Genomic DNA, 23,455 nt, shown 5'->3' on the forward strand with positions numbered 1-23,455 from the left:
GGAACTGAGTATATAAGCGTGTATATGGAATCTTGAATATAGAATGAATAATATTTTACAAAAATAGATACATTTGTATAAAAAACTTAGACTATCCTTAAAAGTAGTAATGACATGTTGACTTAAAACGTTCAGCCAATACGCGCAGGGTGTGGTCGCAAGGGATCTTTCGCTACCTGACTCGTGTTTCAACAAAAGCGAGGCGCGGCAAAAATTTGACCCTTTTCTGCGCGCAGCGGCTGAAGCGTTCGGATGTGCTCTCTTGAGCTCACTTCGATATGCCTACAGCCTATGCGACAACACTGATAAAACTGTTCTTTTCAGAACACACTTGTATCTTACGCAAACGTACAACTGTTCTTTTCAGAACAATTTATTCGCGTATCAAACGACATAACGTGAACGTATAAACTGTTCTTTTCAGAACAATTTATTCACGTATCAAACGACATAACGTAAACAGCTAATTTGGTCACCTACACAGGTCTAAAGCGTTTGACATATTCCTCAAAGACTATCTGCACCTAATTCTCAAGATGGCATGAGTGACAAAAAATCGGTCGCTAATGGATAAAGCCAGATATCTGATGCTAGATGCCGATATCCCTGCAAAATTTTGGGAAGAAGCAGTAAACACTGCAAATCATTTGATAAATAGAGGCCCAGCAAGAGCTCTCAAAGGCAATTGCTAATTCTCAATACAATATGAGAAATGGGTAAAACGACTACAATCTGGAACAAAAACCGAAGAGGAAAATTCACAGTCAAAGCCATAGGAGTATTCTTGGGATATGCAGAATATACAAAAGATTTTAGACGCAGAGATGCAGAGAGCAGATATGTAAGAGTAATGGAAAAGGTGCATTATGTAATATATTTTCTCATATACAAGTAAACACAATGTTTTCAAGTATTATTTACGTTATAATTAATTGCCATAGCCGCCAGTCCAACACATCAATTTTAGCTAAAAAGTGCTTCGTGTGAATTAAGAATAAATTATAGGGAGTCGCACCGTGTTTTGTGTAATGTCATACCTACACTTATATAGAACCTAATTCACAAGAACTTACAATAATTATTTAAGAGCTCAATGTGGCTAAGATAGAGCTAAGGGGCCGATGAATCTATGATATGCATCATTTAGTGGTCATTTATCTTATGATCGAACCTTCTCGATTTGTGTTCCCGATGTTATCTCTTAATTCTTAATCTGTAATTATTCAATATTTGTAGTCTGTACTCTGTACTTATGTTGTCATAACTAGCTGCTCAATTTCTCGGTGTTTCGAATAATTAAATAAAACAAAAGCGGTGTGGTAACTATTTTAAGAATAAATTCGTGTGATTAAATAAAATAAACCTATAAAAACATGGTTGATTACAGTAAATGGAAGGATATTGAGGTTAGTATAGTTAAATGTAACTTAAAATTAAATGATCATACAAATGTGAATAGAAAATTTTACAATGTTGTCGATTACTTTCTACTCTAGATTTCTGATGATGAAGATGAAACGCATCCAAACATCGATACACCGTCATTATTCCGATGGCGTCATCAAGCGAGAGTCGAGAGGATGGAAGAGCGGAAGCGCGAAAAACAAGAACATGAACAACGCAAAACAGAGAACTTAAGAAAAATAACTGAAACAAAGAAAAAGATAGCCGAGGCTGCATCTAACAGCAGTGATCTAGAATCCTTAAAAAAGGCTCTTGTTGAGTTAGAAAAAGAAGAAAAAGCCATCCTAAAAAAGGAAGAAGAACTAAAAAAGAAAGAGAAAACAACTCCATGGAATGTGGATACCATAAGTGAACCAGGCTTTACTAAAACAGTCATTAATACTAAAGCAACACGGACGAAGGAAGAAAACTTGACAGAAGAAGAAAAAGAAGCTAGAATGAAAAAGTTCATTGATGAAAATGAAAAACTTTTGAAGAAGTTTGGTATGCTGAGAAAGTATGATGATTCAAAACAATTTCTGCAACAGCATAGTCAATTAGTTTGTGAGGAAACAGCAAACTATCTTGTCATATGGTGTATTAATTTAGAAATGGAAGAGGTTAGTTATTGCAGTTCTAGACAGTATGCCCAAAATCTTATTTTTTTTTTCTGTGAAAATCTGGTGAACTTTAGTCTTAGAAATACTAAGTCTTGTTTAATGCTATTACTGAGTGTGTATGTTGTCCCTGTATGCTAAAAAAATAATGTTTATTGAGGTTACACATATATTTATATATGTATATATATATATATATATGGTGTAGGTAAGCCATAAGACTGAACAGGCCTGTTATTTTTTAGAAACATGACCTAATGGCACATGTAGCACATCAGACCATATGCATGCAATACATCCTGGAGCTCTCTAAGCAGTTGGATGTTGACCCTCGAGGCTGTGTGGGATCCTTCTTTACCAGGTATTTTATTAATTCTATATGTCAGGTTCACAGTTTATTAAAATCCATATTGTGCTGTGTGGCTAATAGTGGCTAAATGCAGACATTTGAAATGTTCTTCAAATACCTAGGCTATCCAATTACATTGTACATAATATACTTTTTTCAGAATCCAAGTAGCTGAAAAAACTTATAAAGATACATTTGATGATGAGTGTGAACAGTTCAAAGCAAGAATCAAGAAACGTGCTGCTGAAAAGATCCAGGAGGCTATTCGCGAGCAAGAGGAAGAAGAAAGAAAGGCTCGACTGGGCCCAGGTGGACTTGATCCAGTTGAAGTGTATGAGGAGTTACCGGATGTAAGTATAATGTAGTTGAATCACATTTATATTAATAAGATCTTTTTAATATCATATATTATGATTATTAGTTATAAATTATATGAATAATTTGCCCAATGGCTATAGCATGCATCTCTCAACTTTACATACATGTAAAATCTTATTCCATAAGTCCAGTTAAAATTTACTTAAGATTTCCTTCTAAATTTCATTTTGGTTCTTTTAATTTGTAAATTTTAATTAAGATCTTCAGGCATATTGGAGTTGTCTGTGTTACAAGAAAATAATATAAATGTTCTATCAACTTATTTTTACCATTTCTCTATACAGGAATTAAAAAAATGTTTTGATGCACAAGATATACCAATGCTTCAAGCAACCATAGCAAAGATGCCAGAGCAAGAAGCCGTATACTATATGAAGAGATGTGTAGATGCAGGTCTGTGGGTGCCTGGGAAGAATGATGAAGCCCCAACTATGAAAGATAATGAGGCTGAAAAAACAGATAAGAATGAAAAGGAACCAATATACTCTACAACAGATGATGTAGATTAAGCTTTTTTGTTCACTTTTACTTAAGTGTAACATTTTTAATATAAAAATATTTAAATCTATTAGTGGATTGGAATGTGAAATCTAATGCAATTATGTACACTAGTAATAACTTTTGGTCTTACATCTTTGACTGCACTACTACAGCTGCACTGTTTAGACCTCAAAACCAAATTATATATTTAAGCAGCTGTAGTCCCTTAACATTCACCACAAAAAAGTTAAATTTAATGAAACCCATGATAAGAATGATATTGCTCTGTAAACTCTGTAAATGTACCAGATATTTAATTTTCATACACTTAAATTTTAAGTGGCGCCAATAACCGCTGCTAGTATATTTTAAGAACTAATTAAACAAAAAATTGACACACCTGAATTTAAAACAAAACTTAGTTTGTTTAAAATATAATTTTGCAACATTGTAACATATTGTTTGGCAAAAATGGCATGACCTAAAAAGGTCTTAGTAAAGTTTAAAAAAAATGTTTTGTAGGATTTTTTCAAGGGGTCATATATATTGAATTTTTTAGTTGGTTAACTTAACTAGTACTTCCAATAGACTGATGTCTCTATAAAAACACCAACATAAAGCAATGTTAACTTAATATTTCTAATACTAATTAGCCTTGAATAAAACGCTTGTAGCATGTAAATTCTTAGTGTGTAACATAGTCAAGTTCGCATGTTTAATAAAGTTATTACTAATAAAGTAATATTTTCTTTCAATATAACTTAGATTATTGAATAAACCCAAGATGTACTACTATGTGTTTTTATCAATATTTTACAGAAAAACCTTGAAGATCGACTGGATTTCTTTAACTTTTTGTTCATTTAAATAAATAATTACTTATTAAAATATTTTATTTTATTTATATTAATAAAAGTATTGAAACAATAATTTCTGTTGATATTAGGTGTGACAGAACAATATAAATCGTACTCTAAATAAACATTATGTTACAAGTTTCTGTAGTTTCTTTAGTATATCTGTGTAAAGTTGCATCATAACATAAATTGGTGAAAGCTCTAATGTAAAATATCAAAGATAATCCTGATTGAATAGACCTCGGAGTATTGTGATGAATAATTATTTGTACTAGTTAGATTAAAAAAAATTCAAGGTTGAAAATGAAACGTCATAATAACTTGTACTTTTTATATAACAAAACTACGTAGTAAGTGCGTGGCGCGGGTCGCTACGTGAGCGCGTGCGGCGGCAGCTGCGGCCGACCTTCCAACTTGCTGTAATCCAGGTGAAATTCTTTCGCCACCTGAAAACAATACGTTATTAAATATGTATTTTCATTATTAACTTGCATCATCCGTTACTATATGGATCACATGTTCATCACAAAAAAAAAATTACGGCTTATGCACTTACCGAAAATACAAGAAACATAAAGAAGAAAAATGTTGTAAGAACTTTTTTTAGGAACCAATAAGATTTTAAAGTACATGTACAAAGCAATCTTAATATGTAACACAGAAACAAACTAATCTCGTATAGATATCAACACAATTAGGAATAAAATATTTCAGAATCCACCTGTGGCCAAAAAGGAAACAGTTTAGAAGAACTTGGATGTACTAATGTAATAATAATTTACCTTGCGCCAATTATGCGCGTCAAAGAAGTAGTAGGTGCCGCGCTCGTAAGTGGACGTTTTCTCGACCATGGGCATACCTGGTGCCTGAGAGATCCACACTTTTTCCTCCATGTGATACCGCCACTCGCGGTTATATCTGGAAAAGACATTGATCAAATTTATGCCTAGTATCATAAATTAGTTACAATCTTAGGAGCATTTTTTTGTGGAAGATTCTACGATCACGATACGACCGAAATAATTCCGATAAAAACGCGGGATAGCTAGTCGTATCCGGCTCGAAGGACCATGTGAAAATGTCCATGTATCTGTATACATGGTCAAAAGCATGTGTCTTCAACACGTCGTATACTAAAAAAAATATTATTAACATATCCTTACACAGTATTCTTATCATATTATACCAAGTAAATTTAAATTGTGCAATTAAAAAAAAATAAACTTACAACTCCGCAGCGGCAGCAATTTGCAGTACATCACCGACGAAACAGTAAAATAGATAGAAAAGTAAGTCCTCCTTATATCGATTGAGTCTTAGAGGCGCTAGTTTTTCTCTAATTGAGCCGTTTATCAAGTACTCGGGCGGGACGTGGTAGTCCATGTCTTGGGGTCTGGAGAATAATCAATATGGTTTTGATGGGCATACTATTTTATGACATACTAAAACTTTTTTTTATACAACAAGAGGCTCTTCTCTGAGGTGAAGTGATACCGCTGCCCATGGACACTCACATCCCAAAAAAAACTCGCTAGTGCGTTGGCGGCTTTTTAAAAATCGGTATGCTTTTTTAAGTCGAATAGGTTAGGAAAAATTTCAATGGGCAGCTGCATCTTCGCTTCATGATAAACGCTCGATTGAGGAAAGAGGAACGAGGAATTCTAAGAATTATACGGTTTACAAAATTTGTATTATAAATAATTAATCAATATTCTAAATAATAATTAAATTGAAAAACTACAACAGTAAGAACTCAACACTAATCAGGTAAACTATTTTTATTAAAAGTTAATGTTAAAACTATTTTAAAATTAAAACTATTCCAATGCTTACTATGCAGAATAATGCTCGGCCTTTTAAGATTGGTACGCTCTTTTCTTGAAGGACCCTAAGTCGAATTGGTACTATTGCTTATAGATAAAAAGTATTTTCTTTTACACTTCAAAATTCAATTTTTTATTCTAATGCCACATTTAGTAACTAAATGCTCAGATATGGAAAGTATTACACAAAGTTAATATAATAATAAATTATCATCTGTATATTATCAAATAATGGAACCTCTACAACAACTGTAACAAGCACATCAGATTTTCAAAAAATTAATATTTAATTATAATATGTCCGCCGGGCCTGCGCAAAGGTATAACGTGATAAAAACTTGCACTTTTATATAATAAATATTATCACTTGCAAAGTTCATACATAAAAACCCACTGTAACCATTACGTACAGTACAGATAAAAGAATAACGTAAGCTACTTTTAAAACTCACCTACAGGGCGTATCCGCCCACGGGCCAGCGAACGTTAAGTAAAGGTTATCGGGTGAGTTGAGATTGAGTCCCAACGCAGTCAAATCCTGTCCCAGTGCTAGCGATACGAGACTGGGGTCCGATTCCGCCGCCCTTATAAACGTTAATAGCCCCACAATTCCATATTGGTTAGGTATCATCGTATCTGGTATACTCGTAACTTTACCTGAAAAAAAGATTGATACAACACGTTACTTATACAACAAATACAATTGTTATATGCGTGTTTATTTGGATAAGATTTAGTGCTCAGCATCTTTCTAAACTACACGACATTAATGTGTCTTATTTAATATATTTCAATAACTATCATATAAGAAATACTAATAACTATTGTAAGCGTTACAATATAGTGAGTAAATAACTGAGTTATTTTTAGAGTCTGTTCTGTTGATGATAAAAAATCAACCAGATGCGGTAAAGTGTTTGCTGTCATTAATGTAATATGTATTATCAGTTTCACCCTCTAAACTTAAAGTATTTTTAAAATAGATTTTTATTGGGAACACGTTTTATTTTAAGTAAAATACCAAATGTGTACTTAACTTATTTAAATAAAAAATATATACAATGCCTACTACTACACTACATAAAGAAACTTCTGAGATCTAAAACATAGACGAAAGTTACAAACACCAAAGACAAAATGGTTGCCATATATGTTTTTAAATTTCTAAAATATTATTTTTGCTTAACACTGCGAGAAAGAAAACAGAGGAAGATGGAGTAAGACGGGGTAGCGAGTTAAGATGGGGTAGAGTCCCCAAAACAGATAATATAGTGTCACTAGAAAATTTATTTTAGCGCGGTTTTTTAAACTGTATTTCACAGTACTTGTCAGTGTTACCAAGTTTGATCAAATGACTGCACGTTCCTACTTGGTAAGTAAGTTTTGTATTCTGAGTTTAGTGAAGGATGGATCACTTGCCAAACCTACGATAAGCGGGCTCATTGTGGCTGTGCAGGTGTGGAAGGTAACGATGACGAAGCTGTCCATATATTATGCCCTATTTGTGAAGAGAATGATGCTTCAATATTTTATACCCCACCTTACCCGAGAGCGTCTCCCCCCGTCTTGCCCTACAGGTGGGGTAAGATGGGCAGAATAAGTTATTTTGTTAAAATTTATATTTCGACTATTATTTTGACTTAAGGAAGAAAGACTGATTATTTTCTTTATAAAAGTTCCTATTGAGCAATTAAAAACTGAAGTTTTATTTATGAATTAAAATAACTTAGAGTCCCCGTCTTACCCCACCTTCCCCTAGATATTACTAATGCAACAATTGAGAATTAGTATTTAATTAATTTTAAATGTATTACTTTTTAATTGAATGCACATGCCATAAACTGATTACATTTGGTTGTAAACTTGCATTAACATCACCTAAATCAGGCCTCTTAACTAAGATTTAAAAAATAAAGAAAGATTAACCTAAATTAATTTTTCAAAATTAATAAATAATATTAATATAAATTACTGTAATTACCTACTTTTATCACATAAATTTTCATATATTTTTTTAAACAGAAAATCTATTTTCATGCATACTAAAAAGCATTAGTAACTACTACTTGTGTACCATACCCGTGGTAACGTCATGCAAAAGTATAAAATACTAGATTTCCTAAATAAACACTTAAATACACACCGTAAAATTCCGAATGTGCTCCTTGATTGACAACTTTAGGGCAGAAAAGGTTAATATCATTTTTCGTCAGCGATCCTGACGCATGCAGTGCAGAAAAAATATAATCAAAAATCATTTATCACGAAATTGAAGTTTATGTAACTATTGCATAATGACGGTTATTAAAAATAATATATTTGTAAACTATTTTATCTAATCCCTTAACTCATAAACTAAGTTTGAAACATGAGAAAGTTTGTAGTATGCCATAGACTATAAAAGTAATTGTAAAATGTTTGTTAAAATGACACTTGACCTATATCATAGAAAAGATAATACACATTTATTTACCTGTAGCAATTATGTTTATAAATACGAGATTAGATAAAACAATCCAAATTATGTTAAAACAATCCAAATTATGTTAATTTAATTAATAAATGAAGTCGTACAATTACTTAAGCAATTTAATAAAGATTTAAAAAGTCACCATAGATCCAATAGATAGCTAAAAAAGATCACTGCCCTATGCATACTTAAACCAATTAAATAACGCAGTTAAATTTCTGCGCTTTTTCGGTTTATAATTATTAAAAATATGTAATAACATACATATAATTTTATAAGTGATTAACATAGCTGTTAATCAGTCTCTAGACCTAGATCTATAATTCGTCACAAATAATCATATTTACGGATATAATCGCAATAATTTAACACAAGCCATGGAATCATTGCAGGCTCACTCATTGTAAGGGACTTAGCATGGACTCCCCCATGAGTCAAAATTTTCATATGGAAATAACATATAAAAAGACGTAACCATAGCAACAATGACAATAATAATATTCATTAAATAACGCCTATCTAAGAGGGTCGCATTAGAACTACAACTAAAGTATTCCTTGATACCCTTAGCAAGAAGGAAAATGGAGAATCATTAAATACTATTAAGTAAAATAAAATTATTACATGTTTTATTGAATCTGTTCAGTGGTTTCTATTTATAAAAACAAATTTGTAAATTTGATTAACTCTGGCTTTATCTGGAGGTTCTAGTTTCAATTCGACGAGACAGAGGAGGCTGATTACAATACTCATTACCTCGTGGCCTTTAGGTTCGACTACCGACGAAAATAATACAATAAGCATGGGGCTGATCACCCGTTTGCCTTAAAAATTTGTACCCCATGTCCCAAGGTTAGGGGTATTGTCTGTATACCTTCGGGCGACGTCTGAATGCCCCCCTTCCTCGGGGGTTTCGTGTCTGGATGGATGAGGTCAGGAGGCGGGACGACAGGCGCTGCGCCTCCCGCACTCGAGGTGCCCGGCAACGCGGGGAAGTCTTCCGACGACATCGTGAACTCAGACTGTTCTGCCGTTGGCTGCTTAACCATACCCACTGGAAATATTAATACGATATTGGATAAACAGTCAGTCAACACAATAAATATTAATTAGCAATTAGATTATCATCTCTTGCCTACAGAGAGAAATTATCAATAAATAGAGGTAGGCCTTGGGATGTGATGTTAGTAACACTGAATGATATTAATAATTATTGTCACTTAGTGAACCCTCAACAAACATTAAATACTAATATATAATAATTTCTGAAATATGCTTTGTATCTTGGGGTTAATCTAGTTTCTAGAACCTCACTAAATAGAATAATAAAATTTACAAAAATAGATAATATTCCTGTATGCAATTGCAACATTTTTATATGCAATTTGGATACTTTGAATTGCTGAAATATTTTGTTACATAATATTTAAAAAAAATATAAATGCAATAAGTACCGATTTGTAATTATGTGACAATTAAAGTACAACACAGTTTATCGAATAAAAACGCGTTTATCTTACAGAATTTCACATGTTCACGGGTTGCCTGTTGTGAAGGACGGGTAAGGTCGGATTCTAAAAATTAAAATTCAAGGTAAATATTTGAAAAAAATATTTTTTGGTTGTTACACGGACCTTAATTCTCTATTGTGAATATCTTATATACGTGTTAAACACTACATTAAACGCGACCAAATTACGTGATTATACATTTAGTTATCTCAGGATCTACTGAAACAATTTTGTAAATTCTCTCACATATAGATAGCTACGTTATTTCGTAATATATTATTACTATATGTAGTAACGTGAAACATTATTCGCGATGTCAGATTTACAACGGAATGGAGTAAAAGCTATTCTTTTAAACTCTGCTTTAACGATGAAAAAAATATAAACGATTGCGTTCTGATGAATGTTTAGATTTATAGTTATTATTAATGATATATAATTAGATATTAATTTAGAATGTTCTAAACAATTAAACTGTCTTTAAAATAAAAAAAAATACGTTTATTTTGGAACATAAGATCATCATTCCACGTCATTAAATTCGAGCCTGTTGGCATCCCTATATAATATTTATGGAGATTTATAGTCAGTGGTAGTACTACAAATACAATGTTAAACTGATGTAAACGCTAATTATTTATTACATTATATACATAACACACAACGCAATATATTGCATCAATATGAAAACATTTCAATAGTCCTAGTATACTAATCCTAAGATTCATGGTTGAGATAATGCCTAGAAAAACGTAACGTAAAATAGGACTGTCTGTGATAAACTTATGTACGGAATTTATTACGGTTTTCATAAATTAATGATAGAAGGAAGGTTTAGGTATATTATCAAGGTTTATAGGACACGGTTAAACACGTGAATCCGGGGCGGGTCGCTAGTTTGTTAACAATCATACTTCAGTCATACACAATAGAACTCTAATTATAATCTTAGATGTTAGGTAACCTTAGCCGTTTTACGACGTTAACCTATTGTTTTCTTTTTTTTTAAGGCAATAGTTATAACTGTATGCCAGTTTCAAGTACAAGGTAGGGAAAAAAACCTATTGTTTATTTCACAACAAAACTTACTCTATACAGCTAAGCAGACCGCGCATATTCAGATGTTATAGAGAACTAGCTGACCTGGCAAACGTCGTTTTGCCATGTATATCATTTATAATTAAAAAATAGGGGTTGAGCGTAAAGGGGTGAAAATTAAGGGGTTATATGTATTTACTAATGCTGTCTAATAATTTTTTTTAATCTAAAATTGAAAAAAAAAATTTAGGGGTTGATTACCCTTAACATTTAGGGGGATGAAAAATAGTTGTGTCATGTAAAAACGTTGTCCGATTCTCAGACCTACCTAATATGCACACAAAATTTCATGAGAATCGGTAAAGCCGTTTCGGAGGAGGGTATAATCCTAACACCGCTTTACGAGAATTTTATATGGAAGAAAACTTTATATGTATGTTTTAGAGAGTTTAACGTTTAGTGAGATTATATGGAGTTTTAAGTACTGTAAAATTGCATGAGTCGCCGTACCGTAGGGTTTAGAGCCCGGCGGTGGTGGCGCCGCAGCCGGCGCTTGGTCTCCTGCCCCTCGCGCTGTTAACGATGGAAATTCGCTGAGATCCAACAGCGGCGGCGTCGACGTGTCACCGCCTTCGCCAAACACCGAGTGGTAGTTGCTGCTATTAAACCGGGGAAGACTCGCCATACTTGACTGAAAAATCAAGATTCAATCAGATTCAGTGTAAGATAACATAGGCTCGCAGATTTTGTAAAGTCTGTTAAATCTATATAACATTATACAATTCAATAAACAGAAACATGTCAATGACAAAAATTCTATTTGCAATAAAAAGGCTACACTGCAATATAGTTGTGTTATGGTTCAATGATAAATCCTTAATTTTATGTATGTATATCATCAGATAAGCAGTTTGAATAAAAAGTTATGACTTAAAAATGTTTTCATGAATATTCTCACCCAGCCAATGCACATAACATAGCATTTGTGTATTTGTTGTTCTTTAATGCTACATAATGGCAAGTGGGCTAACATATTGCGGCTGTTTTATTTATTGCTTTTTCTTCATAGGTTTTTGCACTTTCAGTAAATTTAATTGTTCAGGTAATCATTCTTTGGTGTTTCTTATAACAGTTATTGTGTTATCAGAACAACCAGATTTAGCAGTGACAAGCAAGTTACAAAATATTGAATTTCAACATGGCATTTACACAATCAACCTTCATAGATTACTTCAATATTTTACTTGTAACTTTTAAAGTTTAATGAAAAATAAATTTTCATACCATTGAATTGGAATTTGCTTGTGATAGTGGTGTTGACATTGGCACTCTCCGATCAGCAAATGCTCGCTGTCCAAACAGTGTTGACCTTGATGCCATCGAGGGTGGTGCGCCACCAGGCATTGCTGTCCCACTGCCTCGGCCAGGAGACAGCGGGCCACCAAATGTTGGGGTCACATGGCCAGAGACACCACTAACTAAACCTGAACCCACACGCCCACCAACGCCTCCGCTAACAAGGCTTCTAGGAGCTTGTTGATAATTCAAGTTTGCCATACCCTGTAATTTGTTGTCATTCTTATTTAGTTATGTATTTGATACATTGATATAGAAATAATAATGGTCTTCACTTTGTGTCTACAAAAATATTACATTATTAAGGATTTATAATATATATCAGGAAGTAGTTAGAACAAGCTATTTCTATTGTTTCTCAGCATTTCTGTACACATAAATATATTAAATTTTGTGCATTTATTAATTTACGGCTTTAGTATAGGTGTGTACTTGTGTTCCATATTATGTAAAAGTAAATTTACAATTTTTTAAATCCAACTTATATCTAATCCAATTGTGTGTATATCTCATTGAGAACAATACAGACTTTTAATATTTAATATTTTAATAAAAAAGACAGCAATGGTTTAAGTATATACCTGCAAGCCAATGGGTAAATTTAAATAATGCTTGTTTAGATTCCTAAATTATGAAGTAAAGGAAGATAACATCAGTCCTTACAAATACAAAACAGTCTTTATTACAATGTTATCACAACAGATGGTCATTAATATACTACATACTACATAATATGTTTCTTGATGGTGATCAAAGTTTGATGTCTTATTATCACAAAATAATAACTACTTTCTTTAAACAGTACTTAATGTTGATATGGAAAAGGATTTTCAGAGAGTACAAGATATAAAGTCAATAAATAATTATCTATACAAACAATAATGTTAATCTATGATGACAGTATGTACTAACATTGCACTGAAAAATTTTGATTTTACTCCAACTGTAACTTATTGAAGTATCCAGGATTACTAATCATTTCCTTGATATATACTTAGTGCACCAAATCCTAGATAATAAAATCACATAATGTTATTAGCCCTTTTAAATATAGAAGAGAATTCATTTCTTTATTAATATATTTTAGGGAACTTACTTCAAATTGACTGTAATGTAAATTGTAATACCTTATGGATGTATAATAATGCACAAATAAATTGTCTGTTAACAAAAAAAATGTCAGGGGCAATAGGAATTAGAATTATTTGAGTAAAACAGATATAAAAAAATAATAGAAATGGCTAGGTATGTTCACCCATGTATGCAGCCATAGAAAATGACATGTTAAAGAAATATAGGTAGGTAATTGTTATCAAAAGTCAATAATAACAAATAGAGTTAGTATATGTACGTATATCAAGGTGGTTATTTATTCTCCTGTCAAATAATGGCGACCCTGGAAGACGTTCCAAATTCAGCTTACTATTCAATTAATAAATTTAATATTTACCTAATGTGTTACCGACAGTCCTTAATTATTATTCTAGTAACCGTATGGATGGTACATAATCATTTACACTCCGTGAAAAGTAAATTTTTTCACTTGAATGAAATAAACAAAAGTTTGTTGACTGTTCAATTTTTTACAATTTCTAATTTTTTGCACCAAAAAAGGCAATCCAATGCTTTTTTTTCATGTAACACTGCTATAAAACACTGAAAACTTTATACATGTTTACGTTATTATTTATTATTTTAACAATTTCACTCTGGTTTGTCGAACGCCACATTACTCTAAACAACTGGCGGCCATATTGTTAGGCCGGATATTACGATTTCAGTCACTTTTTTATCTCACATTTCTATTTTAAAAGGTCTTGGTATTAAACAAATAAAATAATCCGTAGTAAAATTAATCACAAATTTCTTTTTTTATTATTTTAGAGGTTTAACTCAATATTTCTAAAATAATTATGAAAAACTGTAATTTAGGACGTCTATTGTCTATACGTAAGAAAGTTTAAATTTGTTACCATTTCTCAAGTCAAAATCAAAACGTCATTTTGAAATTTTGGTCAAAAATATGTATTTGAAATATTTTCTACATTTCTAAACATTTTGATAACAATATTTAAATATATCTTGAACCTTAGTTCTATTATGAATAACAGTTAATCTCCTCATAACGTATATTAATTGTTTTAAAATTCATAATAAAACTTCAGTAAGACATTTCGAAACAGAAAAATATACATTAAACCTATACTGTATAGGTGATAATTATTATTAACTATACAGTATAGGTTTATGTGTAATTATTATTCTATGGAATCCCCTAATTATAATTAGAATCATAATAAACTGTGATACAAAACTTGCAGAATAATGCAGGCAACAAAACACATATCATTACTTACGAATTAACACAGACTTACCTTGAGTTTTACGAAAATTTATATTAATTCCGCAATGTTTTATCAATTATCAAAAACGTGTAGTTTCTACTAATTTTTAATCGTTAATAAATCAGTGTTTCCCAAATATTTAGTCATTGTCTGTAAAATATAGACGCTTCTCTCAGTAGTAGTTAAAAACATTAGACTAGAAGGTAGAATTAAAGGCTGTCTACCCGCAGTCTTTCAAGATTTTACTTAGATAATTTTGTATTTAAAGGAAATCAGAATAAGTTTTTTTATTACAACGTGTAAAATAATAAAGTAAAATGAAAAAGTCGGTTGGCTGTAAAGTCGGTTTATTGACGATAGTTGAACGTGAAAATATCCAAAGAAAATACTAACAGACTGTTGCATTTTTCAGAAGAAAATTTTATTTATTTGTTTGATTAATATTTTGTATGCATCTAGAGAAGGAGGTAAATGGAAATCACAATTGAATTAATCAAGTTACATTTATTTGTACGCAAAAATACAATTATTATGTAATTTATTTAACAAACGAACTTTTCCGAATGCGGAGGTCGGTTGTGCCTTTTTGTCGCTCGTTTCGCGCTCTCGCTTGCACTTCAAGCCTTAAATGGAACGCCTCAGGGCGATCAGCGAGCCGCGAGATAACGCCGCATGCGTCAAGAGCGATAGTTTATTTGCTGTATTGTATCTCGCTTATAATACAAGTAAATCAGAACCATAACGTTAAAGAGGTCGCGTAGATCATGCTAACTTTTAAATAAAAACAGGTAAACTTCGCTGTATTAAAAAAGTATTTCGTTAATATTTATTATAATGTTAATAAAAAATAAACTACCTCCACAGAGCTAATAAGATAATAACGACTTTTATCAGAGACAATAATTGTCTATGTAAAGTCATACGGAAAATTTATTCAATTAAGTGGTAACACCGAGATCATATGATATTTCAATGGAGTAGCACGTCCGATAGGCGTCGACACAATTATACCTTTAGCCAGTGTTTAATTTTCTGGCTGAATATCGGCGGTTTTACGTGTTAGTGGTGTTAAAAATATAACTTTCAGCCATGGCGCTCAGCGATGCAGATGTTCAAAAACAGGTATTTACATAAACTCGGCCACAATCGTTTTCCTTACATGTTCCAAATGTAATGAGTTTGTCAAGATGATTGATCCAAAACTAGAGCCAAAGGCGATGTAATATATTGATTGTAAAAATTAAAGAGAGGCTATTCAGTTTTATGTATTTTGGCATGAACATGCTAATTTTTCTTGAATTTAACTCCATATTTCCGTAAAATTTGTCAAGTTCAGAAGTTTGTGTAACCATGGGTCATCTTTTACCAGATCAAGCACATGATGGCCTTCATCGAACAAGAGGCCAATGAAAAGGCCGAAGAAATCGATGCTAAGGCAGAGGAGGAGTTCAACATTGAAAAGGGCCGTCTGGTTCAACAGCAAAGGTTGAAGATCATGGAATACTATGAGAAGAAAGAGAAACAAGTCGAACTTCAAAAAAAAATGTAGGTGTAATTTTATTACCAATGTTGCATAGGTTTTTCTTAAAAATTAAACATACTACATACTTATAACATGGTGCTTCCAACACCACTTGAATTTGTGTTATTATGATTTAGTATATATATTGGATTGGAAAAAATTTTTGTTTAAAATTGTTATAACTTTATTTTCATAGATCTCATTTCATGGTTTATTTAAGGTTATTTTATGATAACTTAATAAAATCTCTTTAAAGTATGTATTTAGTTATAAATGTTTCTACATAGCTTAAATTAAGTAATAATTTATAAACATAGATATATTTATAGGGCAGATGTTTATGTCCTTAAAGATCACATGACCATTGAAATTGTAATAAGTAATAAGCAAAGCTAAAAAACCTTATGCATTAATTTTGCAGCAAGTTCAATGGGAGTAGGTTAAGGAATTATTTAGAAACATTATTTTAATCTTGTACTACAATGTATGTTGTACCTAATTAAAAAATGTTAAATTATTTTGATTCTTCGTTTATGTTGTGGAACTTTATAGATTTTCTTTCAAAAATAATCTTAAGACACAGAAATAGTGATGCTTCTACATTGCGGTGTTCACAACCTTCAATATTACATACAATATGAATTATTTGAAACATTTTAAAATTTAAAATTGGATATATTTGGATGTAGCTCAAGTTCAATAAGACAGAAATTTAAAAAAATATGGATATTCACTTATTTATTATTTTACCTACACAGCCAGTCATCAAACATGTTGAACCAAGCTCGTCTGAAGGTACTTAAAGTACGTGAAGACCATGTACGCAACGTACTTGACGAGGCCCGCAAACGCCTGGCTGAAGTTCCCAGTGACACTAAGTTGTACTCAGACCTTCTTGTTACACTCATGGTTCAGGCTCTATTCCAAGTAAGATAAATACTTGTTTTTCTTAGTTATATTTTCATTGTATTCAAAACTAGGTATGGATTTCACATAATGAGCAATACTAAACCAAGGTTTAGCAGGTCATTTGTTGCTGTCTGAGGACTCTTAGTAAGATCAATTTAAAAAAAAGTTATATAACAAAAACAAGGATTTTTAAACATGATTCTTGTGTTTATAAATAAAATTTTCTTTTTCCAGCTTGTTGAACCAACCGTGACTATCCGTGTAAGACAAGCAGACAAGGCCCTTGTAGAATCCCTGTTTGGCAAAGCCCAGCAGGACTACAAGGAGAAAATCAAGAAGGATGTTCAGTTGAAGCTTGATGCAGACAACTTCCTATCACCTGATACCTGTGGTGGAATCGAACTTATTGCTGCTAAGGGACGCATCAAGGTATGTGTAGAAACTTTTAAAATGTTTAACTTTATGTATTTATGGTGTGTGCTAGTTACACATCAGAAATAAAATAAAAGCATGTCAAATATAAAATAGGAGCACAGATAAGCCTATCCCTAAGCTCCATTTGATTATGATGACATCTGATTTGAAGTAGAAAATTTTGCTTTATTTTCTACTTTAGTTTTATTGGCAGTTTGAGGCTGAACTAATATTTCTATTTAGGAGTAGGAATTAATGCTAATGTTCTTATCGGAATTATTATAAAATTTTAGATTTCCAACACTTTGGAGTCCCGATTGGAGCTGATCGCTCAGCAGTTGCTCCCGGAAATCCGTACAGCTCTGTTCGGACGCAACCCTAACCGTAAATTCTCCGACTAGACTATCACCCTATATTTGTTACTACTAACATTTAAACTTTCTTATTAGTACTAAATAAGTGTTTTATTTTGCCTAAATAATAATTATATATTTTAACATGTAATGCCGTTTAGAATATCTTGAGTAATAAGTCATCAGAAATGTTTATGTGAGATCATGTAAAGCTGAAACCTGGTTTTACAGTATGTGCATTAGTTTCGCCAAAATATTTTACTAACAATTCATTCGAATAGCCCATTTATATTAGAGGATGTAGTTTATAGGATTTTGGAAACGTTTAATGTTGCTATAGATCATGTATGGAATTTATAAAATATCTAACCAATTTCAGTATTAAGGCACAAGTTACTGGATACCTTCCTCAGAGGATGGTGTCTTCCTGTTTTCATTAACCTGAACTCATCTTCTAGGGAATAAATAATGACTGTAAGAATGAGGTATGACGGCAGCATCCTATGCTATGCCCACTTAAATCTAGATTTGACTGGGTACAGTGTAGTGTCATAAATCATTCTTGCAGTACAATACATTCCTTCCTGGCAATCTTCGTTTTTGGCTTGCTTAATGAGCACTATAGCTCATAATTTAAGATATGTATGTTTCAATTATGGCACTGTTAAAATTCTTATGTAAATATATAGATGTGTTAAAAGAAGTGTTTTATTTATATTTTATGACATTTAGGTTTGACTTAATTACCTACTTAAAATATGACAAAATAAGTGATTCTGAAGAACTTCGTTTTTGTTGAACTATTTTCGTCACTGTCTCGTTCGTACACTTATAAGATGTAGTTAAAATAGAATAATTAAAAAAAATGAGTTAATTGTGATAGATTTTTTTAAATCAACGAAGAAGACGGTCTACCAACTAAAATTCAAAAATATCTTTATTCATATAGGTAAACATGTACACTTATGAACGTCAAAAAAAAATCAAATTAAATTAATTGTACATTTACATACAGTTCGCAAGTCAAGGGCGTAGAGCGGGTAAGAAGAACTGGCAAGAAACTTTCAGCCACTCTTTTCAATCGCCAAGTTTTTAATACAAATTGTTTGAATGGAGCAAATCAATCCCAAGGATTAGGATCATTTAAGTATTCGTCACATTTATAAAAGGCTTTATTAATTAATTTACTTTTAATTAGGTCTTTGAATTTATTTACTGATAGTTCTCTAATTTCGCTTGGGAGTTTGTTGTAAAAACGAATACAATTTCCATATAAGGAGTGGTTTATTTTCTGGGGCGTGGTTGGTCGCACACGCAAATTAGTTCTATTACGCGTATTATACTGGTGAAAGTAACCATTTGTTTTAAAAAACTATCAAGATGTCGAGTTTATAATTTACTATGGGTCAACATATTTAAGGACCATTGAAGATTTTAGTGTACCTACACACTTGCAAAAACTGTTTAATAATAAAACACTATTCCTTTATATATCTTATTTATTTAATATAATTTGAATTCGTTCTAGTTTAAATTATATTGTTTTATCAATATGGATCTATTAGACACTAAATATACTTATGATTTACGAATAGGAGTTTTTGTTAGAAATATTGATTACCTACTTTCTACTATGTTATTGTGCTATCGAATCTAATCGAAATAAGAGTAATCTCTTCGCCAAACCATGAGGTCATTACTTATTAGCCATACAGTTCCCATAGCCACATTCAGCGCAGATTAGCTCCTTGGTGTAGTTATGTATGTTTCAAAGTCTAGCTGAAAACCTTTTATTTGAATATGTTCATGTTGGCAGTACAAAATATTTTAATATGTTAAAGCTTCTTATGATTCCTTATTAAAACACAAAAATAAATACATTTATGTATATTGTTTGTACCGTGACATTAAAAATAACAATTACATTAACTATGTTTGTAATATCTTAATTACTGGAATAACATTATTCTATTAACACTATATTATATATAGCTGACTGGTAATAATAATAACTATATATACTTAAATCATATTTAAGTACATCATTTGGTAAACCAAGCTATTATATTTGTTTAATCGTTTCTGTGAAAAACACTTTAGTATTTATAGTCCTGCCCACTTATTCAAGACTGCAATAGTAATTAATACATTAAAAAATTGGTAATATAGTACGGATAAACTTAAAACTAGTCCTGAAATGGCGGTAGGCCAAAAAGTTCTGGTTTAAATTCCTCTAACGAACTAAGCACAAGCGTAGCCTCTGTGGTCAAACTTTTGTCTATGCGAGGATCGGGAACCATGACAACTTGCATTCCAGCTGCGACGGCGGCTTTTACACCATTTACTGCATCTTCAAATACTAAACACTGCAACATAAGATACGAAGTTCAATTGTTATGTTACAATAATTGTATTAATTAAACATTGGAAACGTAAAGCGTGTTGTAACCTTTTGCAACAAAAAGTTGTCAGTGTATCAATAAATGAGTATAAGAAGCTCGATTGCCCTTTCTGGTCGTCCCGTACTCTCGTTAGCCGAAAAAAAAAAACGTGTGTGTACTTAATATGCACACGCGTTAGAAGTTGTACTTCTTTGGCGTAACAAGATAAAAAATTTATCATGCGCCTCATTCTATGTTTGTAGAAAAAACGACACTAACTTGCAATGGATGCAGTTCAGAGTATACTATAAGAATATGGAGGAGTCTTACGTCCAGAAAAGAGCCAAAAAATGTGGATGATGAGGTGCTTGGCAAATGTATACATGCCAGGCAGTGTATCGCAGCTCTTCCATAAACATGTCATTATTTTGAGAAAGTATTCGGGCGAGACTTATCGCTAAGTTTTATTCCCCTACATCAAAAACGTATCGGATATTGGTAAGTCTAATTTCAGACACTTAACCATAGACTGCCGTAAAAAAATCCGTGTCAAAATTAAATGAAAAAATTAAATGTATATATACAAAACTAAGACATTAAAAATAATGGCAAAGCAACTGAAACCTAAATTTATTAATAAATATATCTATATTAGTAATAAAAATGTTTCTTCATAAATAAAGCAAGCACAAGGATTGTATTTAGATAAAGCATGTTATGATAAAAATGTGTGATATGTTTATCTCAACTAACCTAAAGGTTAGTTGAGATAAACTTCTCTTATCAACAGATAATGAATTTACTGAGCATTCTCTCATTAAAAGTAGGGCAAGTAGCTATGCCTTTACTGAATCTAAATTGAAAGTCTACTTATACCACAGATGAAAATTTATATTCCTTTGTCAGGAAAAATGTAAAAATATCTTACTATATGGTGTCATAAACATGGAAACAAAAATGTATACATATTGGACAAAAGGAAAAATTTTATGTGGGAAGTAAAATATGTTGTCAATATGTAACTGGAATGGATACGAAATATTAATTAGTTTTCAGTCTTTTAAAATTGGTATTTTAAGTACAAAAATATACATTTAACTTACTTTTTCAGGTACAGGTTTATCAGGGAATTTCATTGCTGTTACTAAAAATATGTCTGGATGAGGCTTTCCATTCTTTACTGAAGGGTCTGAGGATCCAAATGTTTTATATGGAAACAATGAGAAAAATTCTGTATAATGTTTATCTACTTTGCAATGGTAGCTATCTTCTCCAGAACTTGTAGCTAAAGCTATGGGTATTTTGTGTTGGTACAAATGTTCAACAAGTCGTTTAGCACCTGCAACAAATATAATATATGTATTACTTTATTTTGTATTGTTATTATAATTAGAGGGTTTGGATGGAATCAAGAGACATATTTTAGGAAAGGTATTAAAGAAAACATTGGCAACAAATAAAGCCAACTTTTAACATTAATATGACCATTTGTTTAATAATATAAAATATTAAAGAACTATAAACATTCTTTAATATTTAAACCTCTTAAAGTCAATAATGATTATACAGGCTCAGGATATTAAATAAATGTTTAAAAAGTCTTCATAATATCCATTTTATATTTGTAAAGTGTGTATATACTGGCATACAAGAAGTTGCCTTGGTAACAAACTTGTTAAAAGAAAAATATTAAGTTGATTAAAAAATGTCTTACAGAAAAGTATTGTATTTCTTTAATATAAATAAAGCCTTAAATCGTGGTCTATCTCTCTAGTCCACTTGTTAAAACTTTACAAAATTATTATTTATAGGAAATCATAGAAAAGATTCAAGATAAAATTTCATAACATCAACCTGGCATTAACTGGCAATCAGCAAAAATACTTTCTCCTTTTTTACATTCTTCTAGAAACTCTTCTGCGGTCATTGGAAGGTCAAGTTCTCTGATAACAATTGAAGCACTTTCAAGAGCTTGTGTTCCCATTAGTTTTAACTTTACATCAAATGTATAATCCTTTCCATACTTTGACACTATACTTTGAAACAGCTCAGTGTACAAATCTTCAGTATCTGAAATATTAATTGTTTTACTTAATGAAAAAATATCGCTTTTAAAGTTATTTGAAAATGAATCGGAGATTAATATCCATTAACAAAAATAAATTACTCACTTAGTAATAGACCATCCATATCAAAAAGAACGTGTGTGACAGGTTTAAAATTCATGTTAGTTACTTGGTAATGTAGATTAATATGTAGTTTCTGTAAATTTTAATCCTCAATAAAATCAATTTAACCTAATATACGAAATAAAAATAAACTTCTATGAACTCGTCCATACAATAGTATGCAAAAGATAAATAAATTTTATTTTTATAATATAGGTTTCAACATTAAGGGTAATGTCAAAAGTGTTGCCAACTCTCGATAATGAAACTCAAACAGCTGTTCACAACCTGAATCCAGGCAATTATCGTACCAGGGCCGAAAAATTATCGTACATGGATAAAAATTATCGTACAAGTCAGGAAAATGGATAAAATACTTATAAAAATCATATAAAACGTGACAATAATATGTTGGAAATGATTTATAGTTTAAATCTTGTAAATTTGTGTTTTTTAAATTGAAAAAATAATAATTCAAATTAAATATTCGATGCATGGCAAGACCTGAGCGGGGAGTGGACGAGGGCACTTCGAGTGTGATGAACGTGCCAACATTTCGAATTTATAATTCGAATTGAACAACAGTAACAACCAATGAAAGGATTGCGCCATGAAGCAACGGCATGTGATCCTAATAAAACAATGACGCAATAGATGGCACTAACACTAAAAATCTGTAATTATTATAGGGCTATCTGTGTAATCATCAAATTTTTCATGAGAACGGAAATTATCGTACAATCTGCGTACGATAGTCGAGTACCATCGTACATCGTACGTAGCTATGAAATTATCGTACATGTACGATAATTATCGTACGGTTGAGAACACTGAACTCAAACAGTCGAAAAATCCGGAAAAGCACCAAAGTTTGTATTTTTTTTATTTAATCGATTGATTTTTGTGGTTAATTTAAAATAAACACCGTATTTTAATTATTATGGTTTTATTAATTATAAATATAGTGATTTTGATGGATGTTTTTGAAAAAAAACACATGCAGCAACGATGCATCGATTAGATCAATACCTCTCATCAAAT

At 31.5% G+C, this 23,455-nt stretch overlaps 4 protein-coding genes across 8 annotated transcripts; 2 read left to right on the plus strand and 2 right to left on the minus strand.

Moving 5' to 3' along the window:
• Positions 1-1,228: 1,228 nt before the first annotated feature.
• Positions 1,229-4,059, plus strand: LOC110995382 (hsp90 co-chaperone Cdc37). Its single transcript, XM_022262528.2, has 5 exons — positions 1,229-1,406; positions 1,497-2,063; positions 2,306-2,421; positions 2,570-2,759; positions 3,072-4,059. The coding sequence occupies exons 1-5, from the start codon at positions 1,374-1,376 to the stop codon at positions 3,294-3,296; spliced, it is 1,131 nt and encodes a 376-aa protein (XP_022118220.1). The 5' UTR covers positions 1,229-1,373; the 3' UTR covers positions 3,297-4,059.
• Positions 4,060-4,441: 382 nt separating this feature from the next.
• Positions 4,442-14,216, minus strand: LOC110995381 (regulator of gene activity). Of its 5 annotated transcripts, XM_022262525.2 has the most exons (10): positions 13,773-14,208; positions 13,235-13,331; positions 12,251-12,526; positions 11,477-11,657; positions 9,292-9,471; positions 8,091-8,165; positions 6,400-6,604; positions 5,353-5,517; positions 4,907-5,042; positions 4,442-4,570 (listed from the first exon to the last, which is right to left on the minus strand). In XM_022262525.2, the coding sequence occupies exons 3-10, from the start codon at positions 12,521-12,523 to the stop codon at positions 4,496-4,498; spliced, it is 1,290 nt and encodes a 429-aa protein (XP_022118217.1). In that variant the 5' UTR covers positions 12,524-12,526; positions 13,235-13,331; positions 13,773-14,208; the 3' UTR covers positions 4,442-4,495. The 5 variants fall into 5 exon arrangements, with proteins under 5 accessions (XP_022118217.1, XP_022118216.1, XP_045486932.1 ...); XM_022262524.2 differs by lacking the exon at positions 13,235-13,331 and having other exon boundaries at positions 13,773-14,207; XM_045630976.1 differs by lacking the exon at positions 13,235-13,331 and having other exon boundaries at positions 8,091-8,123; positions 13,773-14,206.
• Positions 14,217-15,619: 1,403 nt separating this feature from the next.
• On the plus strand, positions 15,620-18,565 carry LOC110995368 (V-type proton ATPase subunit E). The gene is made up of 5 exons (XM_022262500.2): positions 15,620-15,789; positions 16,037-16,212; positions 16,948-17,116; positions 17,333-17,527; positions 17,806-18,565. The coding sequence occupies exons 1-5, from the start codon at positions 15,757-15,759 to the stop codon at positions 17,911-17,913; spliced, it is 681 nt and encodes a 226-aa protein (XP_022118192.1). The 5' UTR covers positions 15,620-15,756; the 3' UTR covers positions 17,914-18,565.
• A 784-nt stretch (positions 18,566-19,349) lies between these two features.
• Positions 19,350-22,604, minus strand: LOC110995372 (pseudouridine-5'-phosphatase). Its single transcript, XM_022262505.2, has 4 exons — positions 22,418-22,604; positions 22,101-22,316; positions 21,350-21,585; positions 19,350-20,231 (listed from the first exon to the last, which is right to left on the minus strand). The coding sequence occupies exons 1-4, from the start codon at positions 22,470-22,472 to the stop codon at positions 20,052-20,054; spliced, it is 687 nt and encodes a 228-aa protein (XP_022118197.2). The 5' UTR covers positions 22,473-22,604; the 3' UTR covers positions 19,350-20,051.
• Between the last annotated feature and the right edge of the window lie 851 nt (positions 22,605-23,455).

Source organism: Pieris rapae, chromosome 14 (genome assembly GCF_905147795.1).
Source record: "Pieris rapae chromosome 14, ilPieRapa1.1, whole genome shotgun sequence".
NCBI lineage: Eukaryota > Metazoa > Arthropoda > Insecta > Lepidoptera > Pieridae > Pieris > Pieris rapae.